General features: G+C 35.6%; 1 protein-coding gene across 1 annotated transcript in view; it reads left to right on the plus strand.

Annotated features, from left to right (window-relative positions):
* Nucleotides 1–14,547, plus strand: part of LOC149528497 (uncharacterized) — a 150,050-nt gene extending 135,503 nt beyond the window's left edge. Inside the window, exons 5-6 of the mRNA XM_089810692.1 lie at nt 13,643–13,686; nt 14,127–14,547. Of these exons, the coding sequence (XP_089666818.1) occupies nt 13,643–13,686; nt 14,127–14,245 (163 nt within the window). The 3' untranslated portion in view covers nt 14,246–14,547. The remainder of the gene's footprint in view (nt 1–13,642; nt 13,687–14,126) is intronic.
* The last annotated feature ends 9,710 nt before the right edge of the window (nt 14,548–24,257 follow it).

Genomic DNA, 24,257 nt, shown 5'->3' on the forward strand with positions numbered 1-24,257 from the left:
ATTGCCACTTGGGCTTGCATTAAATGATCATCTAATATGACTCTCCCTTTTTTTCTTTCATTTTTTTAGTTAAGGCAATGAACCTAGCTAGCCTTTCGTTGATTTCTTCCATGAGAGGACAAGTTGTGTGCTTTATCTTGAGCTCCACCAATTTCATCAGATTGTTTGTTGCTTGTAGTGTCTTCTCATGATCCTTCTCATACTCTTTTGTGAATCCAACAAAAGCATTGAGGGAGGAAAGGTTGTTCAAATGTCTCTTCTTGATAGTAACCTTTCCTAGCTCATCCAATCTCGCTCCAAGCTTTGCTTCATTGATATCCTCTTTTCTGATGTCTCCAAAATCAAGTGTTGCTCCAATGTCACTCATCATGGTTGTAATGGAAGTATCGATGCCTGGGCTGTGATGTGCAACCGCCTTCTGTATCTCCTCTTTGCCAAAGGGGATCATCCTTTCTTTAGTCTGTCCTTTACCCGTATCATGTCTACTGTACCGATATTGGTGTCAATTATTCGCTTCATTTTCAAGAAGAAAGGTGTTTTGTGCATCATATCCTCTTTGTCTTTCTTAGTGTTTGTCCCCTTAGGATTCTTGCTTGTACTAACATCCTCCATCTCGTTGCCCTTTTACAGGATGGTAAAGTGGTGGACAATTAGACAAGCAGAGCCAAGGGAGGCAATCCTTAGTTTAGAACGAAATAAGGAAGTCAGCTTAAGGACCCCTTTCAACTCTAAATGATTAAAAATCACCTTTACCAATAGTCGGATCTGTTATTTGCCTCATTTTCGAGAAGAAAGTTGTTTTGGGCATGATATCCTCTTTGTTTTTCTTAGTGTTTGTTCTCTTAGGATTCTTGTTTGCACTACCATCCTCCATCTCGTCGCCCTATTACGGGATGTAAAGTGGTGGACAATTAGACAAGTAGAACCAAGGGAGGCAATCCTTAGACTAGAATGAAAGAAGGAACTCAGCTTAAGGATCCCTTTCAATTTTAAATGATTTGAAATTACTTTTATCAATAACCAGATCTTCTTTTTGGAATTTAGGATCAGACTTCGAGAATTTCAAACCCCTTGCAAATCAGAATTTTATCTTCCACAAATTTCGGCTCCCACAAAATTCGGCTCCCACAAAATTTGCCATCCACAAAATTTAGCTCCCACAAAATTCGGCAAGCAAGAAAAGTGCAAATTTGCTCTTGCAAAAAAATCATCCGAGGAAAATACCAATCCGCCTTGCAAAAATTGTCCAAGGAAGAAGAAATCTGCCCTTAGCCAAAAATCACCTAACAATGGAGGAGAAGTCTGCTCTCTCAAAATCTGCTCTTGCAAAATCGCTCACACCATGGAAAAGAAAAAATTGAGAAGTGAGGAGAAAAGAGGAAAGGGGTTTCCTCTTATACCCAACTTGCCACTCCCTCCTAGCTGGCCGATTGGGACCTTGGGAGGAAGAAAAATAATAATTAATGCACAATTATGGCCCCTAATTAAATGCTTAGCTAAATATTAAGTTCACCAAAATGAAATTTAGTTTTTTAAATTGCCAATTAGACCAAAATTGCAAAAGGAAAATAAATAATGCCTTGGAGATGCTAAATGTTTCCATTTAATGACAATTTAGCAATTAATATATCATTAAAATCGGATTTTCGCTAGCCAAAAGCCATTTCTCAATATTAAATTACCAATTTCATTAAAGGCTAAAAAGTTTTCAAGGCAATTTTAATCCATTAAAGACAATTTTTTGCAATTTAATTCAAATCGATTTTGCTAAGCAATTTTAGTTTTTTAACACAAATAAAATTATTTCTCTAAAGTCTAAAATCGATTTTGCAATTTGCTTTCTTAATAACAAAATTAATTTTTTCACCAAAGAAAAATTTAAGATTTTCCAAAACTGAAGTCTAACAAAATTTCCCTTTTGAAAATAATTTAAGTTCACACAGTTATATCTAGATTTTCAAAAGAAATCGTTTAAGTACAAATTTACAATTTTATCCTGCCAAATGTTGTTTTTGAAAATTTTGTCCGGCCTAAGGATGAAATTGGTCATTCTAGAAAATCAAGTTGGAACCAGGTGAAAATAAGCTAAACCTCTCCCCACTGGCTTGAAGCCGTGCAAGGCTTAAAAATCTCAAAAAAATCAAATCAAAATTGTTGGTCAATCCAAAAATTTGTCAAGGCGATAAAAAAAAGGGGGGTCCGCAAAGTTTTGGGGTGATGGTGTGAGAACCTCACAACAAGATTCTGCAATAGTTATACCTTCTGATGGTCCTACTGCTGCAAGAGGTGTGACATGCATAATGCCTTCTTGTCCACTCTTCTTCATCCTTGCCACTGTTAGTCTAATAGTTGCTGCTTCTTCATGGGTTATTTGTGCCTCTTCCATGATCTTCCTCATGGTGGCTTCAACCTTTTTCTTTGATAACTTCTCAAGCTGAGCTTGATTAGTCATTTGCATGATCTCTTCATAGGTTCCAAACCTATTAAACTCTTCACCTCTTGCCGACTTAAGAATTATTTCCACATATCCTTCAATTTGGCTCCTCAGTAACCTCATATTCCAGAGGCATTGTATATAACATTCTAGGTTCTACTGGTTCTATGTAGGTAAAGTCAGTGTCAACCATAAGACACATGTCATTTCTGAATTTTCTTACAACTGAGGGTGAAATCCTATACCTTTGCTTCATTTTAGCTTGGAAGGTCTTCACAACTAGATCCACACTACTCTCAATCTTCTCAATAGGATATATTCTGTACAAGTTAGTTATCTTCTCAATGGTGCACTTGTCATTGTTAAGCAACTCAGTCATAGATAAGAATTGAAATCTTTTGATCAAGTAGAAAACATGTTAAGTTATCAATGATCTAAATCTGAATTGACTATTCTTCACATTCTTAATCCTTTCCAAATTCTCCACTAGCTGTGCTCTTAAAATCTCTCACACATATTTACTTTTACCTTTTCAATTCACATCTTGTAGGCTGCATGGATAAAACTTGCTGCCATGTCATCCTCTTTAGAGCTAGCGCAAATCTTTGATTCCATAATTCTGCATATGAATCTTACATCATGCTGCCTTATCTTGCTGATCACAATTCCTCTTCCATTATACTCAGACTTAGTGTTTTCCAACACAAGTTTCTTCACATTCTTTTCATTCATAGGTATTGAATCTTCATTGCATAGTCCAGTCACTTCATGAATTAAGTTAGCTGATATATCTACTACATTGTCTGCCAACCAAAATTGTCCATCACAAATTCCACTCAATATTACCTTCATCCAATCCTCATTGTTAAAATCATGTGAAAATAGGAACTTAATTAACTCATTCTGTTCCAAGTGCTCATATCAACTCTTAAAGCTGATATCTTGGTTGTAAACATGATTAAATTCTTTTGCCACAATTCCTTCTCGTACTGTTTCAAACTTGCTCTTAAGGTAACTACCAATGTTCTCTAAATATAATACTCCGTCCTGAATAACTGAAAATGCTGCCGTAGGATCATCTTCTAAGGGTTGTATAGGGTTTATCTTCAACTTGGGTTTGGCCTCATCCTCAACATCATGAATCAAAGATCTATCCATGTCTACTACAAATTCTGAACTCAAATTGATGACTTAAACTTTCAAAATTCGTAAAATACCTCAATTTCGCGGAAATAGTGTTTGTAGATGAATTCACTTGAATGCTGTTTAGATTACTTTGGATTCTCTCTCAATTCACTCCTCCATTTCTTGCATGTTCGAATGATGCTCAAAATCTTGGTTCTGATCCTTAAATTTTTTCCATTTATGTACTTCATTAATTGCGCAAGTATGCAATTTGCAAGTTGTTTCTAATTACTAGGAAACTTGTTTTTTTCCGTGTATCCACATACGAACTCCAAATCATTTCCACTCTTAACCATAGCTTCAAAACATTACATTCTATCTCATACTGACTGTGCATACCTCAACTCTTTCTCTAACATCTCTTATACCTTTCTGATGCTCGTTCCTTTTATAAAAGTGCTTAATTCGAGTAGGATGAATCAATCAATATATGACTTCAATCTTCCTTTAGGTGCTTCATTTGGCTGCTTTTCTAACACCACATTTAAACTTTATGGACCTTTGGCTTTGACAAATTCTTCTTTGAATTCTTCTAGATGTTCTCTTAGATTGTCTTTCTGGGTATCACTGGTGCTATCATTTCTTCTACCATTTCTGTTCATGGTCCTTCTGAAGTTTGGATTTCTTGTGTTGTTCCTCATGTCCATTCTACAATATCTTTCTGTATAATCAAAGTTGTTACATAATTGGCATACTAGTGCATTGTTTCCAAATCTTAGTCCATGCTGGTTAACAAGTGCTCTACAATTTCTGGCAATATGTCCAAAGTTGCTGCACTTGTAACACAATGTTGTTTCTCATTTTGTTATATCCTTCGTCAAATCTTCTTCCTGCAAGGTTAGAACCTCTAAACATTCTACTATTGGTATTACTTTTATCAAATTTAGGTTTCTTACAATTTGCTTCTCTATGACCAAAACCATGACAATTATAACAATAAAAATCAGTAACTGGTTTAAATGACTTACCTATGCAGTCCCTTTTCATATGACCAACTTCATTACATGTGTAGCATCCACCTTTGAATTCATATCTCACTTCTTTAGGTGACTCAGTTTGCTTAGATTGCTTAGGTTCATCACCTTGTTTAGGTTGCTTGGGTTATTCAACCTCCTTAGGTGCATTATTAGATTGATTTGACTCAATCTTATTCAAATCTTCTTTATCGTGCATAGGCTGATGAATTTCAAGGTTGGATTCATTTCTAGCTTCAAATTTCTTAGCTGACTTTTTTCCAATTAAATATCCAAGACTAGTCTTATCATATGGTCTCTGAAAAGACATTTGTTCATTAATATTCTCACTGCTAGAATATAATCTCTCAAGTTGTTTCTTAGACTAGGTTAACTCTCATTTCACAATAGTGTTATACTTCTGGAATATAATGTCCAAAGTTGTTGCACTTGTAACACAATGTTGTTTCTCAGTTATATCCTTTGTCAGATCTTCTTCCTACAAGGTTAGTACCTCTAAACATTATATTATTGCTATTACTTTTATCAAATTTAAGTTTCTTACAATTTGCTTCTCTATGACCAAAACCATGACAATTATAACAATAAAAATCAATCACTGGTTTAAATGACTTACCTGTGCAGTCCCTTTTCATATGACCAACTTCATTACATGCATAACATCTACTGTTGAATTCATATCTCACTTCTTTAGGTGATTTAGTTTGCTTAGATTGCTTAGGTTCATCACCTTGTTTAGGTTGCTTGGGTTGTTCAACTTCCTTAGGTGCATTATTAGATTGATTTGACTCAATCTTATTCAAATCTTCTTTATCTTGCATAGGCTGGTGAATTTCAAGGTTAGATTCATTTCTAGCTTCAGATTTCTTAGTTGACTTTTCTCTAATTGAATATCCAAGACCAGTCTTATCATAAGGTCTCTGAAAAGACATTTGTTCATCAATCTTCTCACTGCTAGAATATAATCTCTCAAGTTGTTTCTTAGACTGGGTTAACTCTCCTTTCACAATAGTGTTATACTTCTCAAGTTCTACATACTGCAACATGGTAGACTCAAGTTTAGATGTCACTTTGGTAAGATTGGATCTCAGATCTGCATTCTTGGACATTAAATCAGATTCAACTTTATTGGTATCATCCTTCAAGCTTAACTTTAGATTTGTAATCTTAAGTTCATGCTTGAGGATCTCATTTTCTTTCTTCAGCTTGGAAACTTCATCACTTTTCCTTGATCTGATCTTTAGGCTTTTTCTTGGATTTGAGATGATCTATTTGATCTTTCAACTTTCCAAGTAGTCTTTAGCATCTTCATATCTTTCTTTCAAAGCATCTCTTTCTTTAGCAAGGATATCAATCTGCTCAAAAGCTTCTTCTAGGTTCTTCTATAACTGTTCCATATTTGTAGGGATCTCACTCAAGTTCTTAAGCCTTCTCCGAGTAACTGTTCTCTGATACCAATGGTTAGAAATAAGATATATTGAGAGGGGGTGGCCGGGGGGTGGATCACTATTTCACAAACTTAAGCCCAAAACTAGATATCTATAACAATTTTATAACACGCATAAGAAAGTAAACTAACTATGTTGAACAATAAACATAACCATGCAATAAGAGAACTCATAAGATCATATTTTGTTAACTAGGGAAACCCTGGCCAAGGGAAAACCTCGGTGGGGATGGTACTCACAAAATGATTCACTAATCAAAAGTATCTTGTGAAAGATATTGACCCTATCAGGGGTCTATTAAATTTGTGTAGTGTCTCAGTCCTTGTTAGAAGCCTCAACCTTGTTAAGAGTTGTTATATACAAATACAAAATGTATCCAAGATGAGCCCACTGCCCAAAGATGCAATATACAATATAGTTATTAAGGTTGGGGTTAAATTAGAGGGTAGAATAGTATAATAAGGTTTGTTATTACTATGATTCTAATAATTGTTTTGCAAGTATTGCTTGTCCCAAGATAACCCTAATAATGAGGACATTACAGTAGTATCAGAGCATGATCTTGCCATCCTGTAGGGTAAAAGGATAAAATAGATAATCAATCAATGACAAAAAATCTACCAATGTGTATTATGTGTATGTTTCATGTCTACACACATTAATGTGTTTGCTTTGTATATGTTTCTTGTTTCCATGCACTAAATGTGTACTTTGTGGCTATGCTTAATATTTTCAAATGACTGGTTCTATGTTTGATGAACATAAAACAAAAGAATAAGTACAAAAGACATGACCTTAACATGTTCTATTAGAACCATTATGAGACAGCCTTACGAAAACCATCTAAATACACTAGTAATGTTATACGAACATTGTTGGAGATACTCATATTAAGGGCCCATTTGGTTGTAGGCATAGGAATGGGGTGTAGAAATGCATATTGGGAATAGGAATGGCTATTCCAATAACAAGTATTTTTTGGAATGGGTATAAGCTCATTTTAGAGGCAAAATGGGAATATGTATTCCTATTCCCTATTCCAATTGACGAACCAAACGGAAAATAGAAAACGTATTCCAAATTTTCTATTCTTATTTCAGCAACCAAAGGGGCCCTAAAAGATTCATGAATAATAAGAATTACTTGAGGACAAGCAATTTTGGGAGGGAAGTGTTGGAGTAACAGGGATCGCTGTAATTGTAATTGCATTGCCATGTTTTTGGTATGCAGCTATCAATATATTTATATGTAGAAAGAGTTATGAATAGACATGTATCTTCAGGGACATGTCTATTCATAATATTAAGCATTATAATTATATATTATCTCTTTCTCTAATATATATATATATATATATTCACTAGAGTTTATCAGACCGAAGTTAGAAAACATTATTGCTCCCTCTTAGCCTGGGGAGAATAAACACAAGACATGTATTACACCATTGGCAATATTAGGAATAACAAATTTTAAGGATATCTCATTTGATATCTCAGAAGTTTTCTGCCATTTGATATTGCATTCAATATCACGAGTATTGGTCTTTGAGAATATCAACATGTGATATTCACCAAGTATTCAAATAAGGTTTGATATCACATATGATATCAAGGGTATTGGCCTCCCAGAATATCAATGATATTCACCAAATACTCTTTGAGTAATGGCCTTCTAGAATGTTGAGATGCAAGACATTCACTAGATACTCAATTTGTTTGATCTGATAAACACAAGTTATTTTAAGATCGTCTTCTTACAATAACTTTAGCAAATACAAGTGACATCATTTGGAAGTTGTCACTTCCTCATGATGTACACAAGGGTGTAGGCCCATTAAATCACATAGTCATGAGACATTCATGAATTAGATTCCTCTTGATTGCTACAATTTATTGGCCACTAAAGAATTTGTATATGACTGAAATCACTGAAGGTTGAATGAACATTTGCTCCCTTTCTTTTCAAGGTTGCCTATGATGAACTGTCATACTCCCTTTGAATCTGATATAAGAGATTGATTGGAAGATATCCTCTATTTGCTTCTTCAAACAGATGTGTCAGACTCCCTCTTAATCTAATATATATCATCATTTTCCTACAATAAAATTTTTTGAGGAAAAGATCAAGGCAAATAGCTCTTATAGTAATAAAAATCACTTAAAAATTATTTTCAATAATAATATTATTACATTTAACTATGAGAACATTAGAAATATGATTTTTTTACTTAATTCATGATGAGTTAATTCTATTGTTAGTTTCACCTTCTGTATATAGTGATAATTTCTTCAAGTAGAGTTGATCAAATGGGTAACAATATCCATCTCCCATATTGACACTAAGAGTTGCATTTAACTCCATCGTTTCAGCCAAATGAGAATGTATCTATCTCTTATATTGACACTAGCATCCCTCTAATATTATCTTCTACATTCTTACATCTCCATTGCCGTATATTTATCACTTTTGTCGATCTCTCATATATTCTACTAACTCCACATCTTCTCTTTATCAAAAATTTCACATCTTTTACAAATAATAACTATAAGAATAAGGTAGAGTTGAGTCACTTTGATAGGCAAGTCCCTTATAACCAGGGCCTATGCATTTAATGTCCTTTTATTTCAGTGACACTCCTGTCACCTTGACTAGGGATACTACCCCTATTCCACATTGGCGGTGATGTGTTCGACAATGATTTTTGTAGAGTATGATACGCTTCTTATGCACCTTCGAAAGCTCTCTCTTCTTTCCAACCTATGATGTTAGATCACGCAAGGCAATTTGATTCCGTTCTTTCTGTTCACTATTTTTTCACCAGATATGTATCGATTACCCTCCATGTCTCTATTCCTGTGGTTTGATTCAATGCAACATGGGTATGATTGGTATGATAACGATGCTTTTCCTCTGCGCTCTTCCCAAACCCAAACAAACTAACCTTCTCACAAATCCCCAATGCCACCATTACAATCTCCATCTCGGAACAGTAATGAAACATCTTCCCCTCATGGGCAAAGCTCCATTCCTCAGGGCGTTTCCCAATGGCCACTACAAAATTCTCTAGCAAATAGTATTTCACAATCCATATCAAGCATCTGTGACCAGCAAGGGCATAGTCATGTAGGCATTATAAAAGGCGTAGTCCATGAAATGCACAGCCTAGCAGATGTACATCATAATTAGGATCACTTCCCCAAAGGAATGACACAAATAATGCGTCTGCAAGGAGTAGCAATGAAATATGTTTGAATTCATGAAGGAAAGGTTTGACTTGGAACCCACATTCGATTTGAATCTAGAAAGGTTTGGCTGATATCTGATCATGGTAAAACTCGTGACCCAATTTGCCTTCTTCGAGTAGGAACTCAAACTCTTTATTTCAAACTTCACTGAGGCTAGATCTGTTCACACAAATGTAGAAGGGATGACCTAATCTCACAGCAGGTTTGCAAACTTCAATTTTTCAAATACTTGTTTACATTTGCAGGTGGTTCTGATACCATGTTGGAGTTACAAGATCATTGCCATGTTTTTGGTATATGTTTTTCAAATGCAGCTATCAATATATTTATATGGCGAAAGAGTTATGAATAGACATGTATCTTCAAGGACATTTTTATTCATAGTATTAAGCATTATAATTATATATTATCTCTTTCTCTAATATATAAATTGTGTGTGTGTGTGTGTGTGTGTATTTATGTACATCTCATATATATTAAATATATATACACATATCTTCACTAGACTTTATCAGACCCACGAAGGACTGTCATATCCTCTATTCGGAACTCCAACTATGATATTTAAGAATAAATAAAATAATCTATGAAGAATCGATAGAAACAAGTAGTCCGTTAGTAATCAATATAAATATGTAATTAGTAATATACAAGTAATAATACTAAAACATATCAATAAAATATATTAATCAATTATTAAATATATAACTAATTAACACAAGTCAATATATTTAATACAAATAAACCCTTTCTAAAGTAATTAATTATAAATTACATTCTAGCATATTTAATTAGTTGAAAATGAACAAACTAAATGGATAGGTGAAAGGACATGGGATTGCTCCTAAAGTAATTTGTACAAGTAAAACAAGATGGGTAGTGGGAAATCCGTGATGGAGAAAAGAATATAATATTAAAGAATGGAATATACATTTCTTATTCCATATTGACCATTTAAATAAAATGGGGACTTTTAATAAATCAAACGGAGACGATAGAAAGGATCAAGGACTTAACATAGGAAAGCCATGAAGAATTGGGGAAAGATAACAAAAGTTATATAAGAGGCACCACTTGGCATTATTAGTTCTAATTCAGATTTCTAGCAAATGCTAAGAACAACTTAAGGGATTAATAAATAATATCCATTACTAAAAAAAGAGGAAGACAATGCAGCAAATTGTATACGTGGAAAATAAAGATAAATACATTAAGTTATCTGGAATGTAGGAAAGTTTAGTTAATTGAATTAAGGATCTTCCCTTATTATACAAGTATGTAAGATCTATTTTCGTTTATGTTTAAATGGCATTCATGGTTATATGGTTACTTATTAATTTCTATGTGATATGTGATATGATCATGGTAAATAATAGTCAAGTATTATATTTATTTTTATAAAGATTACAATTTCAAATGAAACCCGTTGAAATGATATTGCTATGAAACTTCATTATTATTTTTTACATAAGTAGAATATGTTTATTTATTTATATGAATAATATCAATATATTTTATTTATGATAATCAATATAGTTTCTTATGTGACGAATATTAGATATTGGACAATGTTGTGTCAGATCATAGGCTGACACTATGGAGATTAAGGGGATCTCTATAATGGGGTATGTGAGGCATTAAGGTCTCCATCTGGCCACTATGACTAGGATTACAACACAATCTCCATGTGGCAGAATATTCTGATGATGTCAACATATGTATATGTGATTGGCCTTGGATAGAGGATGTCCCGTCCAAGAAGAACCTTCATGGGAGCACTCCATGAGAAAACAGTAGAATAGCTAAAGGTTAGGAAGCCTGATTTGGAGACATCATTAATCTTGGTGTTAAATTAGAGAGTAGAATAGTATTATAAGATTTATTATTGTTATGATTCTAACAATTGTTTTATTGCTTGTCCCAAGCTAAATCTAATAATGGGGACATTATATTTCCTTTGATCCCTTATTTCTTCTTCCATACCTTCCCTTTCCAACAAACTCTCCTCCATTTTACATCTTATGTCTAAGGAATCACAACTCTTCATTGCATCTCTCTTGACCTCTCATTAAACTTAATTAATTTATAATTCTATTATATGATATTTCATTAGTATTTATTTATTTATATTTTAATTTTATTATTGAATCCTATTTCAACAAGGGGATATTACATAGCTAGACAGAAACGACTTTAAGAGGCTGATAATTGCTTTGTAGGTGACTAGCTTGCATCCACAAGGTACTGTTAGCTGAAACTTACTTGAATATATACTATCTACCACATCTATGATAACTGATGTGTAATATGTTCTAGATTTGACATGGGGCATAATAGAGTGCAGACAACTGTGATTCTAGATTGCTGTTGTGTAATACCCGTTTTAGGAGAATGGAGATGAGTGATGGTTGACCTATGACCTGAGTTCTCGTAGGCCAGCAGGTTGATAAGGGGACTCACTATGAAACTTTTATGTGGTTTCATGTTATCCTGAGCGAGGTTCCAGTTTGCCTGCTGGGTTCATACAATATCACGGATTAGAGAGTTTTAGACAGAATTTGGTTTTGAACCCTACATTGCATTTTATGAGTAAACGAAGAAATAAATTTATAATCCATAGATTTGGATTAAAATAATCATAAAAAAGTGACATTATATTCACTTCATAATTAAATTATTAAAAAGTGATATAATTATCACTTTTTAATAAAGTAATAATGAAATAAAAGGGGAACCCTTTGAATGGTTTGGAGGAGATCATAAAAAGATTTTGGGGAGCTCATTTGGAGACGTCTATAATTAAGAATTCTCACATACAGACTTGTGAAAATCTTCAGCTTGAGGGTTTCATCAATTGCAACGAGCCAGGGACGAAATCCCTTGATTTCTAGCAGCTTAGACGTTCCTCCAGTGCTGGTAGTGGCGTGAGTTGAAACATTGATGTAATTTGATGAAAATGTCTGCAGTTCATAGTGGGAAGAGCTGAGTCTGCCTAACATAAACATTGGAGAGCAGAACTGAATTGTTTCAGCCATTTGGGGTGTTGCCAGACTTTTCCCCATAACCGTTCAACAGCAAAGACGGGTTTTGCATTGTGGTTTGAAACTTTGAAGGAACTCTTCCCAGAATGAATGTGCAGGTCAGATTGAGCCTATTTTGTAGCAAATCAAATCAGTGGATTTGGCGTCTTCAATTTATTAAACTTCAGCCGTACTCGCCCACCTGGGTTGGGTGTGAGCAATACAGGGGTTGTAGTAGTAAATACTAGACCAAAATTCAGATTTGTTTGTCTGAGATTGCAGAGATTATTTCATAATTACCTGATACAATTCTTGTGTTGACCATTTGATTGGAATTTAGTATTTAGGGAGTTTGGCACTTGCATTGGGTATATCATTGTAAGCCAAGAGTCGTGGCCTTCTGGTTGTCACTTCAGTTTGTAAGCAATCTCATTGCATTCTTATATCATTGTAGTCACAAGAAGTTTAAATGTCAAGAGTTGTCTCTCTCATATTTAGTTTGCATGCCATTTGTTTGTATTAATGTAGGTGTATATTTACATTGTGTGGGGTATCTATAAGCATTCAAAAGACACAGAGAATTGCACTTACATTATGGTTCTTTGCTTAGACATTTTAGTAACTATTTAAAAGCATTTAAGTTACATTTGACATCATGTCAAGCAATCATTATCAGACTGAAACATTGAAACAGCAAGTAAAGAGGTTGTTTGTAAAGTGTTTGACGGAATTCCTTGAACCTCTAATCAGTATTTTGAAGTCAGAATCAACAAGGAATATTTAATTCTCGTCACCATTATCTTACTACCCTAGGCACTACTAAATTTACTCCTGGGGTATCACACTCTCCCCTGGGTTTGTATTATATCAGTGAAATATCTTTTCCTCCTAGGTTTGTGGTATACACTCCAATGAAATAATCTTTGTGTGAATCCATACTACAGAATAATTATACTAAGTGGGTTAGTAATGGGTCTAGCAAATCTGCCGTGAGATGTTAAATTTTCCTCCCTTGTGTCTGTAGCGAATAGATTCGTGAGAAGTTAGCTTTACTAGATTTTTTATTTTTGAGGAATAACACTCAAGTTTTTAGTAAATCCAAGCTTCTGGTATTTTACAATTTCCTTCTTGTGTGGATAGTCTTGAATAGATATTATAATGATCTATTTGAACATTAAGCAGATTCTAACTCTTGTTCACCATCATTTTCTTAATCACTTGCCTCTAAATCACTGTTGAATCTCTAAAGAAGTTTATTGTGTCTGAAAATTTTCATAAGTTTGGAGCGTCTTTTATGCTTAGAAATTTTCGTAACGAGATATTTTGATATTTTCAGGTACCTTAAGTTTCCTTGGAATCCACACATTGAACCTTATGAAGGTATGTTTTGAGCTTAAAGACTTGCACTGGCGTTTTCAAATTTGAGCAGCTTAGTAAGAAAATTTCAACACTTGATAATTCTGTTCTAGTTGATTTCTTTTTTATATTTACTTTCTTATCGACTACAAATCACCCTCTTATTCTTTGAAACTGGTTATAACAGGAAACCCTAGTACTGGGACTGGGATCATGACCCTATTCAAATACCCACAACCTACTGACAAACACATACACGCATGCATAACAATATTTGTGTAACCCATACCACATAGATAAATCCTATGTTTCACAGAAACCACAGTTTGAAAACATTAAAACAGAAATGGATTAAATATCACTACTTTTTTCCAATAATGTTGCATATAATGCCATCTTCATGATTTGAAAAACAAACAAATTTATAACCAATGCAGTCACTCACAAGATTTTCACATACACAGGTTCCACTCGCTACGTGCTCGATGATAGTGGGTTAATCACATCTCATGAGGAAACCTGGGATATTTCTGTGTGGACAGCAATAAAGGAATTTCTGTTACCGTCACAGAAACCTACATAGTTTCAGTCACATCTGTGAATTTGGTCACTAGTTCTACTTTTCTATTGTAATCTTCTGAATTGCAAGTCATATGCAAAATTTATCTTCATCTGAAAATATTGTTGTCTTGTTATCGGGGCCATCATGCTTTATGTCTGGGAAAATAACAATCCCGGGATTCTATGTTGAATTCGTGCTTATAAGGGGCAAATTGTACCGTTGGAACTGCGAAGCATATATTGAAAACCTTATTCCAATAAACCTCTTGTATAATTTAAATGGAACAAGAAAGCGAAGGGTTGATTGGAATGGATTTTAAATAATTTTGATTTTACTTGCATGCATATCTCAAATTATTCATTAATACAGCTTAATTTTGATTTTCCTTGCATGCATATCTCAAATTATTCATTAATGCAGCTTTCTTTATGTATACCTTGATCACATGAAAACATGGCAATATCAGTAGCGGGCATCTCGCATACATGAAGATGAAATATTCATGTAATTCTTACGTTAGTCTTGTAGTCTATTAAACCATTTTCAATGTAAAGTTGTCAAAAGAAGTTGATTATAGGAATAGACAATCGATTAGTATCAATGCTTTCTCTTCAAAACTTGTGTGAGGATGTACGTAACTTTTTACTTCAGTTAGATGCGCACTTACGATTTTTTTTTATAAATAAGAAGAAGTTTTAAATGTATAAAAAAAAGAAATTCAACCTCATAACAAGCCAAATATCTCGCATTAAATAAAATAATTTAATAAATTTATTTGGGGTTCCGATTGATTTTTGTATATCTAGGGCCCATCTTTAATTTTTCGTAGGTGTAGGTGTTTGTAATGTTATGTGTTAGCACGTTGTTTCTCTCTTGAGAGTTTTCCATTGACAAGGTATATATGTGCGTCAAATAGTTGTTGTAGGTATGTGAATTTGGATTATTTACTTTGTACTGTGAACTTCTCACCATTTCAGAAGTGAAAAGACCTTCCCTATTTGACTCAACGGCTTCAATGGGATTCAACCCTCACCCTATTCCATTATGTATTATTGGATCAAATCTGACAAATAAGAGCGTCATTTCCATTATCATAGTTTCTTGATATATATATATATATATATATATATATATATATATATATATATATATATGGTCAACTGCATTGTCATTGAGGGAAGCACAATTGCTCAGACCCAGATCCATTCATTTCTACATGCTTTTAGTATCACCCTTTGGTGATCATCATTCTGCATAGTCTACACTTATGTACCCATTGCCCCTTTTGTTTGTACAACCAATAGTTTGTATGCCACTAGTCCCTTCCGCCCAAACGACCAATAACCTCATACAACATCCCTACTACACCATATCCCTACCACCATACGACATCCCTCCCCTTTGGATCGAGTTCTCCTTTAGGTTAAGAATCCCTTCTAATCAAGTTTCTTCTTCGGATCGAGTTCCCTCTCTGACCAAGTTCCCATTCAGGTTGAGTTCCCTTTTGGATCGAGTTCCCCTTCGAGTTGAGATACCCTTAGGATTGAGTTCTCCTTCGGTTCAAGTTCTCCTTTGACGAGATCCCCTTCAGATTGAGATCCCCTTCAGATTGAGATCCCCTTTAGACTTAGATTGCCTTCGGATAGGGAATGCCTACGACCAAGATCATCTTAGGAACATTATAGTGGCATTAGAGCTAGTGATTCTGCCAGCCTGTGGAAGTGAATGCGAGTTTATATCCCAAGGAGAAGGCAAGATCACTTTGTTGGTAGAATGATGGATCCCCAGGACCCTATGATAGAACTCATGAATCTTTCAAGAGGGCTCATCAGAAACCAAATGCAGATGAACGAAGCCCAAAAGCTAATGCAGGTTACATTAGAAAAAATGGCCAAGGGAAAGATATTGGTATTAGAGGCAGTGATTTTGCCAGCCTATGGAAGTGAGTGCGAGTTTATATCCCAAGGAGGAGGCAAGATCACTTTGTTGGTAGAATGATGGATCCCCAAGACCTTATGATAGAACTCATGAATCTTTGAAGAGGGCTCATCAGAAACCAAATGCAAATGAACGAAGCCCAAAAGGTAATGCAGATTACATTAGAAAAAATGGTCAAGGGAAAGATAACAAGAGAACAAAATAGGCATTGTGACAACAATATTACGAGAAGGAAAAACCCTCAACCCTCTTGCTCTCGACCTTCGATACTTGTTCATCTTCCAAGGACTGAAGCACCACTCAAAGAAAGAGAGCCCACTTTTTAGGAAATGTAAAAATAGCTTAAGAGAAGATTGAAGGAATGTGAATATGGAAGGTGATATATCCTACAAAGACTATGTTGATCTAAGAATGAGATATTCAGGCAGGGAAAAGTAAACTTATCACCATTTGATGGATTTGGAGCCATCACTGCATAGGCATGGGTTCTAAAGGCAAACACCTATTTTTAGCTCAACCTAATGCTTGAAGACGAAGCAATCAAGTTTGGAGTGCTCCATTTGGAAGGAGCAACATAAGAGTAGTGGCATCACAGATTGGTCACTCTTAGTCATGACCAAGTGACCTCTTACATTGAGTTCACTGAGAGACTCATTGACCATTTTGATGGGAAGGATCCTAAACTAAACTACAAATATCTCACATAGCTAAGTCAAATATTTATAGTAGACAATTAAATCACAGAGCTCTGAAGGCTATTAGTATTCATCATAGACATCTTTGAGAGACATCGAATAATGTTATTGATGGATGGGCTGAGGGACCCCTTAAGAGGTTGGATCAAAGGGTTCAACTCGTACACACTCAACAAAGCTATTAAGAAGGTTTGTGACATGTCTACATCTTCCTCCATAACCCACATAGTTACACCTACTTCTTCCCCACAAGAAGACAAAGACAAGGAATGAAGAAAAAATCTTCGTTGGTTGAAGACTCTCGACAAGAGCTCCAGAGGAAAAAGTTTTGTTTCACATACAAGGAGCCATGGGGACTGGGTCACCGCTACTTTGGGAAGGGAAAGATTCATTACATTGAGGTGTTTCCCATTGATGATGAAGAACGAGTATCTAAAATAATTGGTGAAGAAATTAACCACAAAGAGAGAATAAATGCCCTCATACAAAAAGGGGGTTGCATTGCTACCCTCACTACAATGATTGGAACTAATATCTTTAGGGTTCATGGCACACTTCACAGAAAATGAGTCACAATCATGATATGATAGTGGTGCCACAGTCAATTTCATCAATTCATTATTGATTACTAGTAAGGCTTGCGTAGAGTAGAGCATGGAGGATTCGAGGTTAAGGTTGTCGGAGGAACCTTGTTACCCTACACTCACATGATCCCATGGTTCAACATTTCCATGGGAAACTATTCTTTGACAAATGATTTCTTTGTCATAGATTTGGTTGACATTGATATCATATTGGGCATCCAGTGGATGGAGACACTTGATCAATACACCCAAAGCTTTAAGAGGATGGACTTTTCATTCGAGAAAGATGGCAAGAAGATGTTGCTAAGAGGAATGTCAAATAAAGGATTGAGGGAAGTCACAATCAAGAAGATGGAGGCCATTTTTAAACATGATATGATCCCAAAATTTAACTTTGATGTTGTGGTGCTAAGTAAAACCATGACAGACAACACTTTATCGCATTTCTTGGATGATTGGTGGGCCCATCTGTTGGCCGAGTACTCTAAGAACACTTTTGCATGTCAACTGATGGATGACTATATACATGATGAAAGATACAAAGTGATTAATGATATCATTTATTGTGGCAATAAGATCTATTTGGTACCTGACTCCAAGTTGAAGAAACCAATTACGAAAGGTGTCCCAAAATTGAATTTACTTGAGGAAAAACAATTTTTGGGGCGGGAGGACTATAACATCCCTATCATTATAAAAAACAAATTAATAACTTTATTTGGGAGTTGTATTGGTTTTTGTATATCTCAGGCCCATCTTTAATTTTTCATAAGTGTAGTTGTTTGTTGTGTCATGTGTTGACACGTTTCTCCCTCCAGAGTTTTCCTTAGACGAGGTATATATGTTTGTCAGATTAGTTGTTGTAGGCATGTGAATTTGGATTATTTAATTTGTAATGTGACTTTCAATTGGAGTTCGACTCTCCTCACCTTCTCGGAAGTGAATGACCTTCCCTATTTGGGCCACACGGTTTCGGTGGGATTCAATCCTCACCCTATTCCTTTTGTATTCTTGGCTCAGATCTGACAAATCAGTGTTATATATATATATATATATATATATATATATATATATATATATATATATATATATATACATACATATATACATACATACATATATATATATATATATATGTATATATATATATGTATACATAGATATATGTATATGTATATATACATAGATATGTATGTATATGTATGTATGTATATATATATGTATGTATATGTATGTATGTATATATATATGTATGTATATATATATATATATATATATATATATATATATATCATGTGCGTACACTCTATGTTTGTATTGATATCTTTGTATTCAGTCAATTGCATTGTCATTGAAGGAAGTACAATTCCTCAAGCCCATTTTCATTCATTTCTTCATACTTGCAGTATCACTCTTTGGGAATCATTCCACATAAGTTGCACTTCCACCCACCATCGACCCTTCTGTTTGGCAAGTAGTTTGTATTCCACCAGCCCCTTCCACTTGTATGACCAATAACCCTGTATCACATCCCTTTTACACCATATCCCTGTCACTGTACAACATCCAACCCCTTCACGAGATTCTCCTTTAGACCGAGTTCCCCTTCAGATCGAGATCCCCTTTGGACTGACATTGCCTTCGGATCGAGTTCCCCTTGGACCAATTTCCCCCTTGGACCGAGTTCTCATTCAGGTCGAGATCCCCTTCGGATTAAGTACCCTTTAGGTTGAGATTCCCTTTGGATCGAGTTTGCCTCCATTTGGATTGTGTTTCCCTTCAAATTGAGTTCCCCCTCAAAACGAGATCCCCTTCAAATCGAGTTCCCCTTCAAGTTGAGATCCCCTTTGGGTTGAGTTTGTTGCCCCACTTTTCGTTCTCTATCGATTAGCAGAAGTGAATATTTGTGTTTTAATGTGAGAAGTGAGTTCTTGATTTTGTTTGATTCTAGGTCTAAGCTCTCTTAGGTTAGACAAGGCTCCATCGGATTTTCCTTTTTATTCTTCTCCTCATTCCTAGTTGGATGGTTTTCCATTTTTGTCAAGTGATCTTACGGGTAGGTTAGTGCCAAGTCCAATGGGGATTCATGTTGCTCATTCAATGATCAACTACAAGTTTATGGCGTAGCACCATTTAAAAAGTTGATGCTTGCGGAAATTTGGAAATTGCCTTCTCCTCGGTAGGTTTTCTACCCATGAGGATGATTTCTTGCGAAAGACACTAAACGATACACACAAATAAAAAATATATGAATAACAAGGCATCCCGTAGTGAATCAATGTTTCCTCTGTGATTATGACTTCGAAAAACGGTTCAAGTTCATCATAGCCCTCATAATCATTCTTGACGAAAAGCTCAGAATTGACTTCTACTTGGCAGGTTTTCAACCCATGAAGTTGGTTTTCTGAAAAGGCAGTTTAGAATGAAAAAGAACAATAAGTGGTCTTCAACAAGGTCTTCGCACCTCATTTAAACATTTTCGATTACAAGAGGGGCAATTGTCAAAGCTCAACTAGGAAAGGAAACGTTGGTGGAGAAACAAAAACTATCTTCTCCTCGGCAGGTTTTCAACCCATGAAGATAGTTTCCCAAATTCTAAAGAAAATCAAGCTAATGATTAGGTTAGATCCATAATTTGTGTGTAGAACATCTTAGAATGATAATGAAGAGAACCTAACCATTACAAGAAAGAGACAATGATCGAGATCTGACTTATCGGACATTCTTTGACGAAGTACTCTAAAACTTCCTAAAACTTAAAGGAAAATGGGAAAGTTATGAAGATATAGAAAGTTACCATTGGACCCAACAGAATAGTGAAAAGACCCCTATATGCCTATTAAACCCTAACATTTACTATTTCAATGGGTATCTCCTTGAATTCATTTGTGTGGCACGAACTCTGAAGATCAACGGATAAATTGAGGCTCCCATATATATGGGAACATAAACATTTGAACAAACTATTGCTCTTTCTTTGAACTGTTACTTTGTTAATGTGCATAACTTTTGAAAAAGCCAGTAATTGTCGCATTAACCATTCCTTTCACTCTCCCAACTCAAATCTCACTCTCAAAGCCATGGCAACCAGGTTTGCAAGTTTTGACGGGTTGACTAGAATCAAATCCCAATTGCAGAATGTCACAGACACCTCTTCATTTCTACGACATGGAGGATTTTCAAAAGAGAGTGAAGTCTGAACAAATTCATCCCATCACTAAGAAACTCCAAGGATGTGGGTTAGTCGAGACAGCTAGTTTTCTTATTACAATTTAGGACCCGAAGTTAATCTATGAATGTATACATTATTACAACTTAGAGACAAGGCAGATTGTGCTACCTGATAACATAGTGTTGATTTCAATCGACAAACTAACTGTGGTGAATTGCCTTCAAGTACTGGAATGGGAAGAATTCTCAGACTTGACCTTCGGAGGAGCCGTTTTCGAGTTTTCCTCAAAGAAGATGATCTAGAGGAAAGAAATCATGTAGACATGGTTCCAGAAACCAGGTGCTAAGAGTAAGGTTCCTAAGACCTCATTTGGGACCCATCTCAAACCAGAGATTATTGATATACTAGTCCTCCTACATAGGTTGAAAGTTGAGATAGAAGCTTTGAATTTCATTGAGTAGTATTTCTTTTTAGTACAAGTCATTTGACCTAACACCCAATATATTGATTGAGCTTATGAGGTAAGAAAAATTATGTCCAATGCTCTACGTGCTGCAAAATTTTACAATACATTCTATATGTCCTCTTTCCTCATCTATATGTTGGCCTCACTGCAACTATGGTCAGGCTTCTCAAGAGTGGAGAATTTTCCTAATGATGTAAAATCTTATGAGTTTTATCCATGCTTATAGTTGGAAAATAGCTATGTATAGTATGTGAAAGTTAATGATGCATTCACTATGAGGATTTGCAGGGAACTACAAGGATGTCCAAAAAGGAGATTCAGTCTTGAAGCCATGACAACCATCAACTAGTTTGGGAGTTATTTCATCCAATTCTCATCCAATTCTTATTTGCGTCTTGCAGCTTTCGATGGTTTCCCCTTGAAGCTACCAAGATATCCTAGCAACATGCTCATGTTGATCGAGATCATACGAAAGGTCATACAAGTGAATGTGTTGAGTAGGAGCTTGAAGAAGAAAGGGTACAAATTCCCCATGAAGGTGGGGGCTTTCGGCCATGACATCGAGTCTAATGCCAAGAACATGTTGAAGGTATTCAAGATGAAGTATAAGTTGGACATGTATGAAGTCTTGAGACCCATGTTCGACCCGAATGGGTATGCAAGGGATGTTTTACAAATCGAAAGTGTAATTAAGCATATTACCATCATTGAGGATTGCTAGGCCAATTGCAAGAATGAGTTCAAGAGCCATGATCAAGCCTTTGTGAGATTAACAATTGACTAGGTGAAAATGTACAAATTCAACATTGATGTAGGAGTAGAGGATGAAATGTCCCTTTACTGATTTTAAATGATATTTTCAACCTCTAATCAGATCTTTAAGATCAAACAACCAATATTTTAAAGATCCACCAATTTCTCAATAAACCCCAAATCGGGTATGCCAGAAATAGTGCCAAAAGCTTCACAGCTTCACCTATTAATAATAAATCTGAAAGTGGACATTTTTACAGAAATTTGAGCAGCATAACAGCCTATAAAATGACATTTTCAGATCTATATAACATGCACACAATAGCTCCCAAACGGAGGACAAAAACAATGCTCATCGAGCTCCTGAAAATAGCACAAAATAGCTCGGAATCACCACAAAAACTTAATAATCTATCAAAGAAATATAATAATATCCAAATGCATATTTTCAGCTCTATTTTAACATTTAAAAGTTTGATATACAACAACAACCCAAACTGATATGAAATACTCAACCGGAAGCACCAAACTCTTACAAAAAAAATACACCCGAAAACTCACAAATCTGCACTGTTCAGCACAAAGGCAAACTCTACATGAGCATGTGCATGGAATGGCTTCAAACTCCCATCCTTAGCCTTCCTGGAAACCTGCAAACTCCTGTTCTTGGGTCTCCCTGGAAACCTACAAACTCCCGTTCTTGGGTCTCCTTCTCCACAGGTTTGGCAGCCTCTGAAGAATAAAAAAGAAATGAGCAAAACCGAGTTCTGGAATGAGCCCAAAATGCCTCCAAACCTCTTAAAAGAGGGCATAACCCTAACTCACGTCCAAGAGGGGTTAATAAAACATATTTTAATAATAATTTTCATTTATTAGTCCATTCGCTTCCAAAGATTATCCCCTTTTGTTGAAACTTCACATTTTTGGGCCTACTTGCCTTAGCAAAGATTATTATTTTTAATTATTTGAAAAGGGGACATGACAAGTCCTCCCCTCCCAAATATTGCTTGTCCTCAAGCAATGGCTGAACAATAGACCAATCAATCCACCTGGATCTCAAATGTCGTCATGAACTATACTATTGTCAATTAACACAGGCTCTTGCAATATCCTCTGCAATACAACCAAGAGGAATCCATAATCAAACTGACAATTACTGCTCAACCAAACTCCAAAGTCACAACTTCCACAGTCAGAAACCCACGAGACACAAACTCTTAGAACATCAAAATTCAAGTAAAGTGGACAAATCAAATTGCCAACATAGTAAATACTATCAACGCATCCCACTGGCCTATACAAAACATACAATCGAACTCTGCAACAATGGTGAATGCTCCCGAATGAAACTGTACCAAGTATGGAGAATCCACACACTGTATAACTCCTGCAGTCAACACAACTCTGTAGATCACCGACCACTGTCTCATAACCATAACTCCCATGCACCCCTGATGTGAAAAGCGATCAAAAGATAAACAACAAGAAATGGAACCCAAACAAAATTTGCCTGCCATCAACTCCTCAACACAAGGATCAAATGCTAACTGATGTACATACCCTGCAATATAATGTTGATAAAGAAAACCAACCTCAGTCAACAGCTCGCCATGAACAAGTGATACAACCCACTGTGATTGATCACCAGCTAAGTCAGGAGATGTCATAGCCAAATGAGTAGAATCAATAACAACACCCATTGAAGCATCACTCCAAAACTCCTGCTTTAAGTCATGTATTATTAAGCTGTAAACTGTAGAACCTATCACCATGTCGTGCCCATCACGACTCTCATCTTGAGGCGTCAAACTATCCCATAACTGATGATAAGCACTAGGAACCAAAGTACATCTCTATATCATCATCTCATCAACATGGTCATCAAAAGTAAATTGATGAGCATACCTCACAATGTAATGCTGATAGAATGCGCCAATCTCAGTCAGTGGCTCAGACTGCAATCCAGATGTAACTAACTGCAATCGATCACTAACCAAGTTGGAACTGATTACTACCTCTGAAGTCATCACCAAGGGAGTAGTATTACTAGCAGGAACCATGCCAACTATCGGCTCACCAACATCACACATGGTCTTTGATACAACATCTCTAGTCTTCGTGCCATTAGTGCTAGAGGTCACCACCATGTTAGGCATACCACAACAATCTGCTGCAGCACCCAACTCAACTGAACCTAACTCTAGTGGGGATGAACCTGATATGCCAATGTTAGTATCAAGGATGGATGCATCCCCATCTCCACTATCTTTGACAATCTCAACCATGGACATCCTCGGATCATCAGACACCACAGCTTGTGACTGTACAGAATCTAGTAAAGACTGTAGTTGCTCTAACTCCATGGTCACCTTAGCCAAATGAAACTGTGACTCCTTGAAAGCCAACTGTGTACTCTCAAGAATCT

Source organism: Cupressus sempervirens, chromosome 11, assembly GCF_028749045.1.
Source record: "Cupressus sempervirens isolate cs-2001-9-10 chromosome 11, ASM2874904v1, whole genome shotgun sequence".
In the NCBI taxonomy this organism is placed as follows: Eukaryota; Viridiplantae; Streptophyta; class Pinopsida; order Cupressales; family Cupressaceae; genus Cupressus; species Cupressus sempervirens.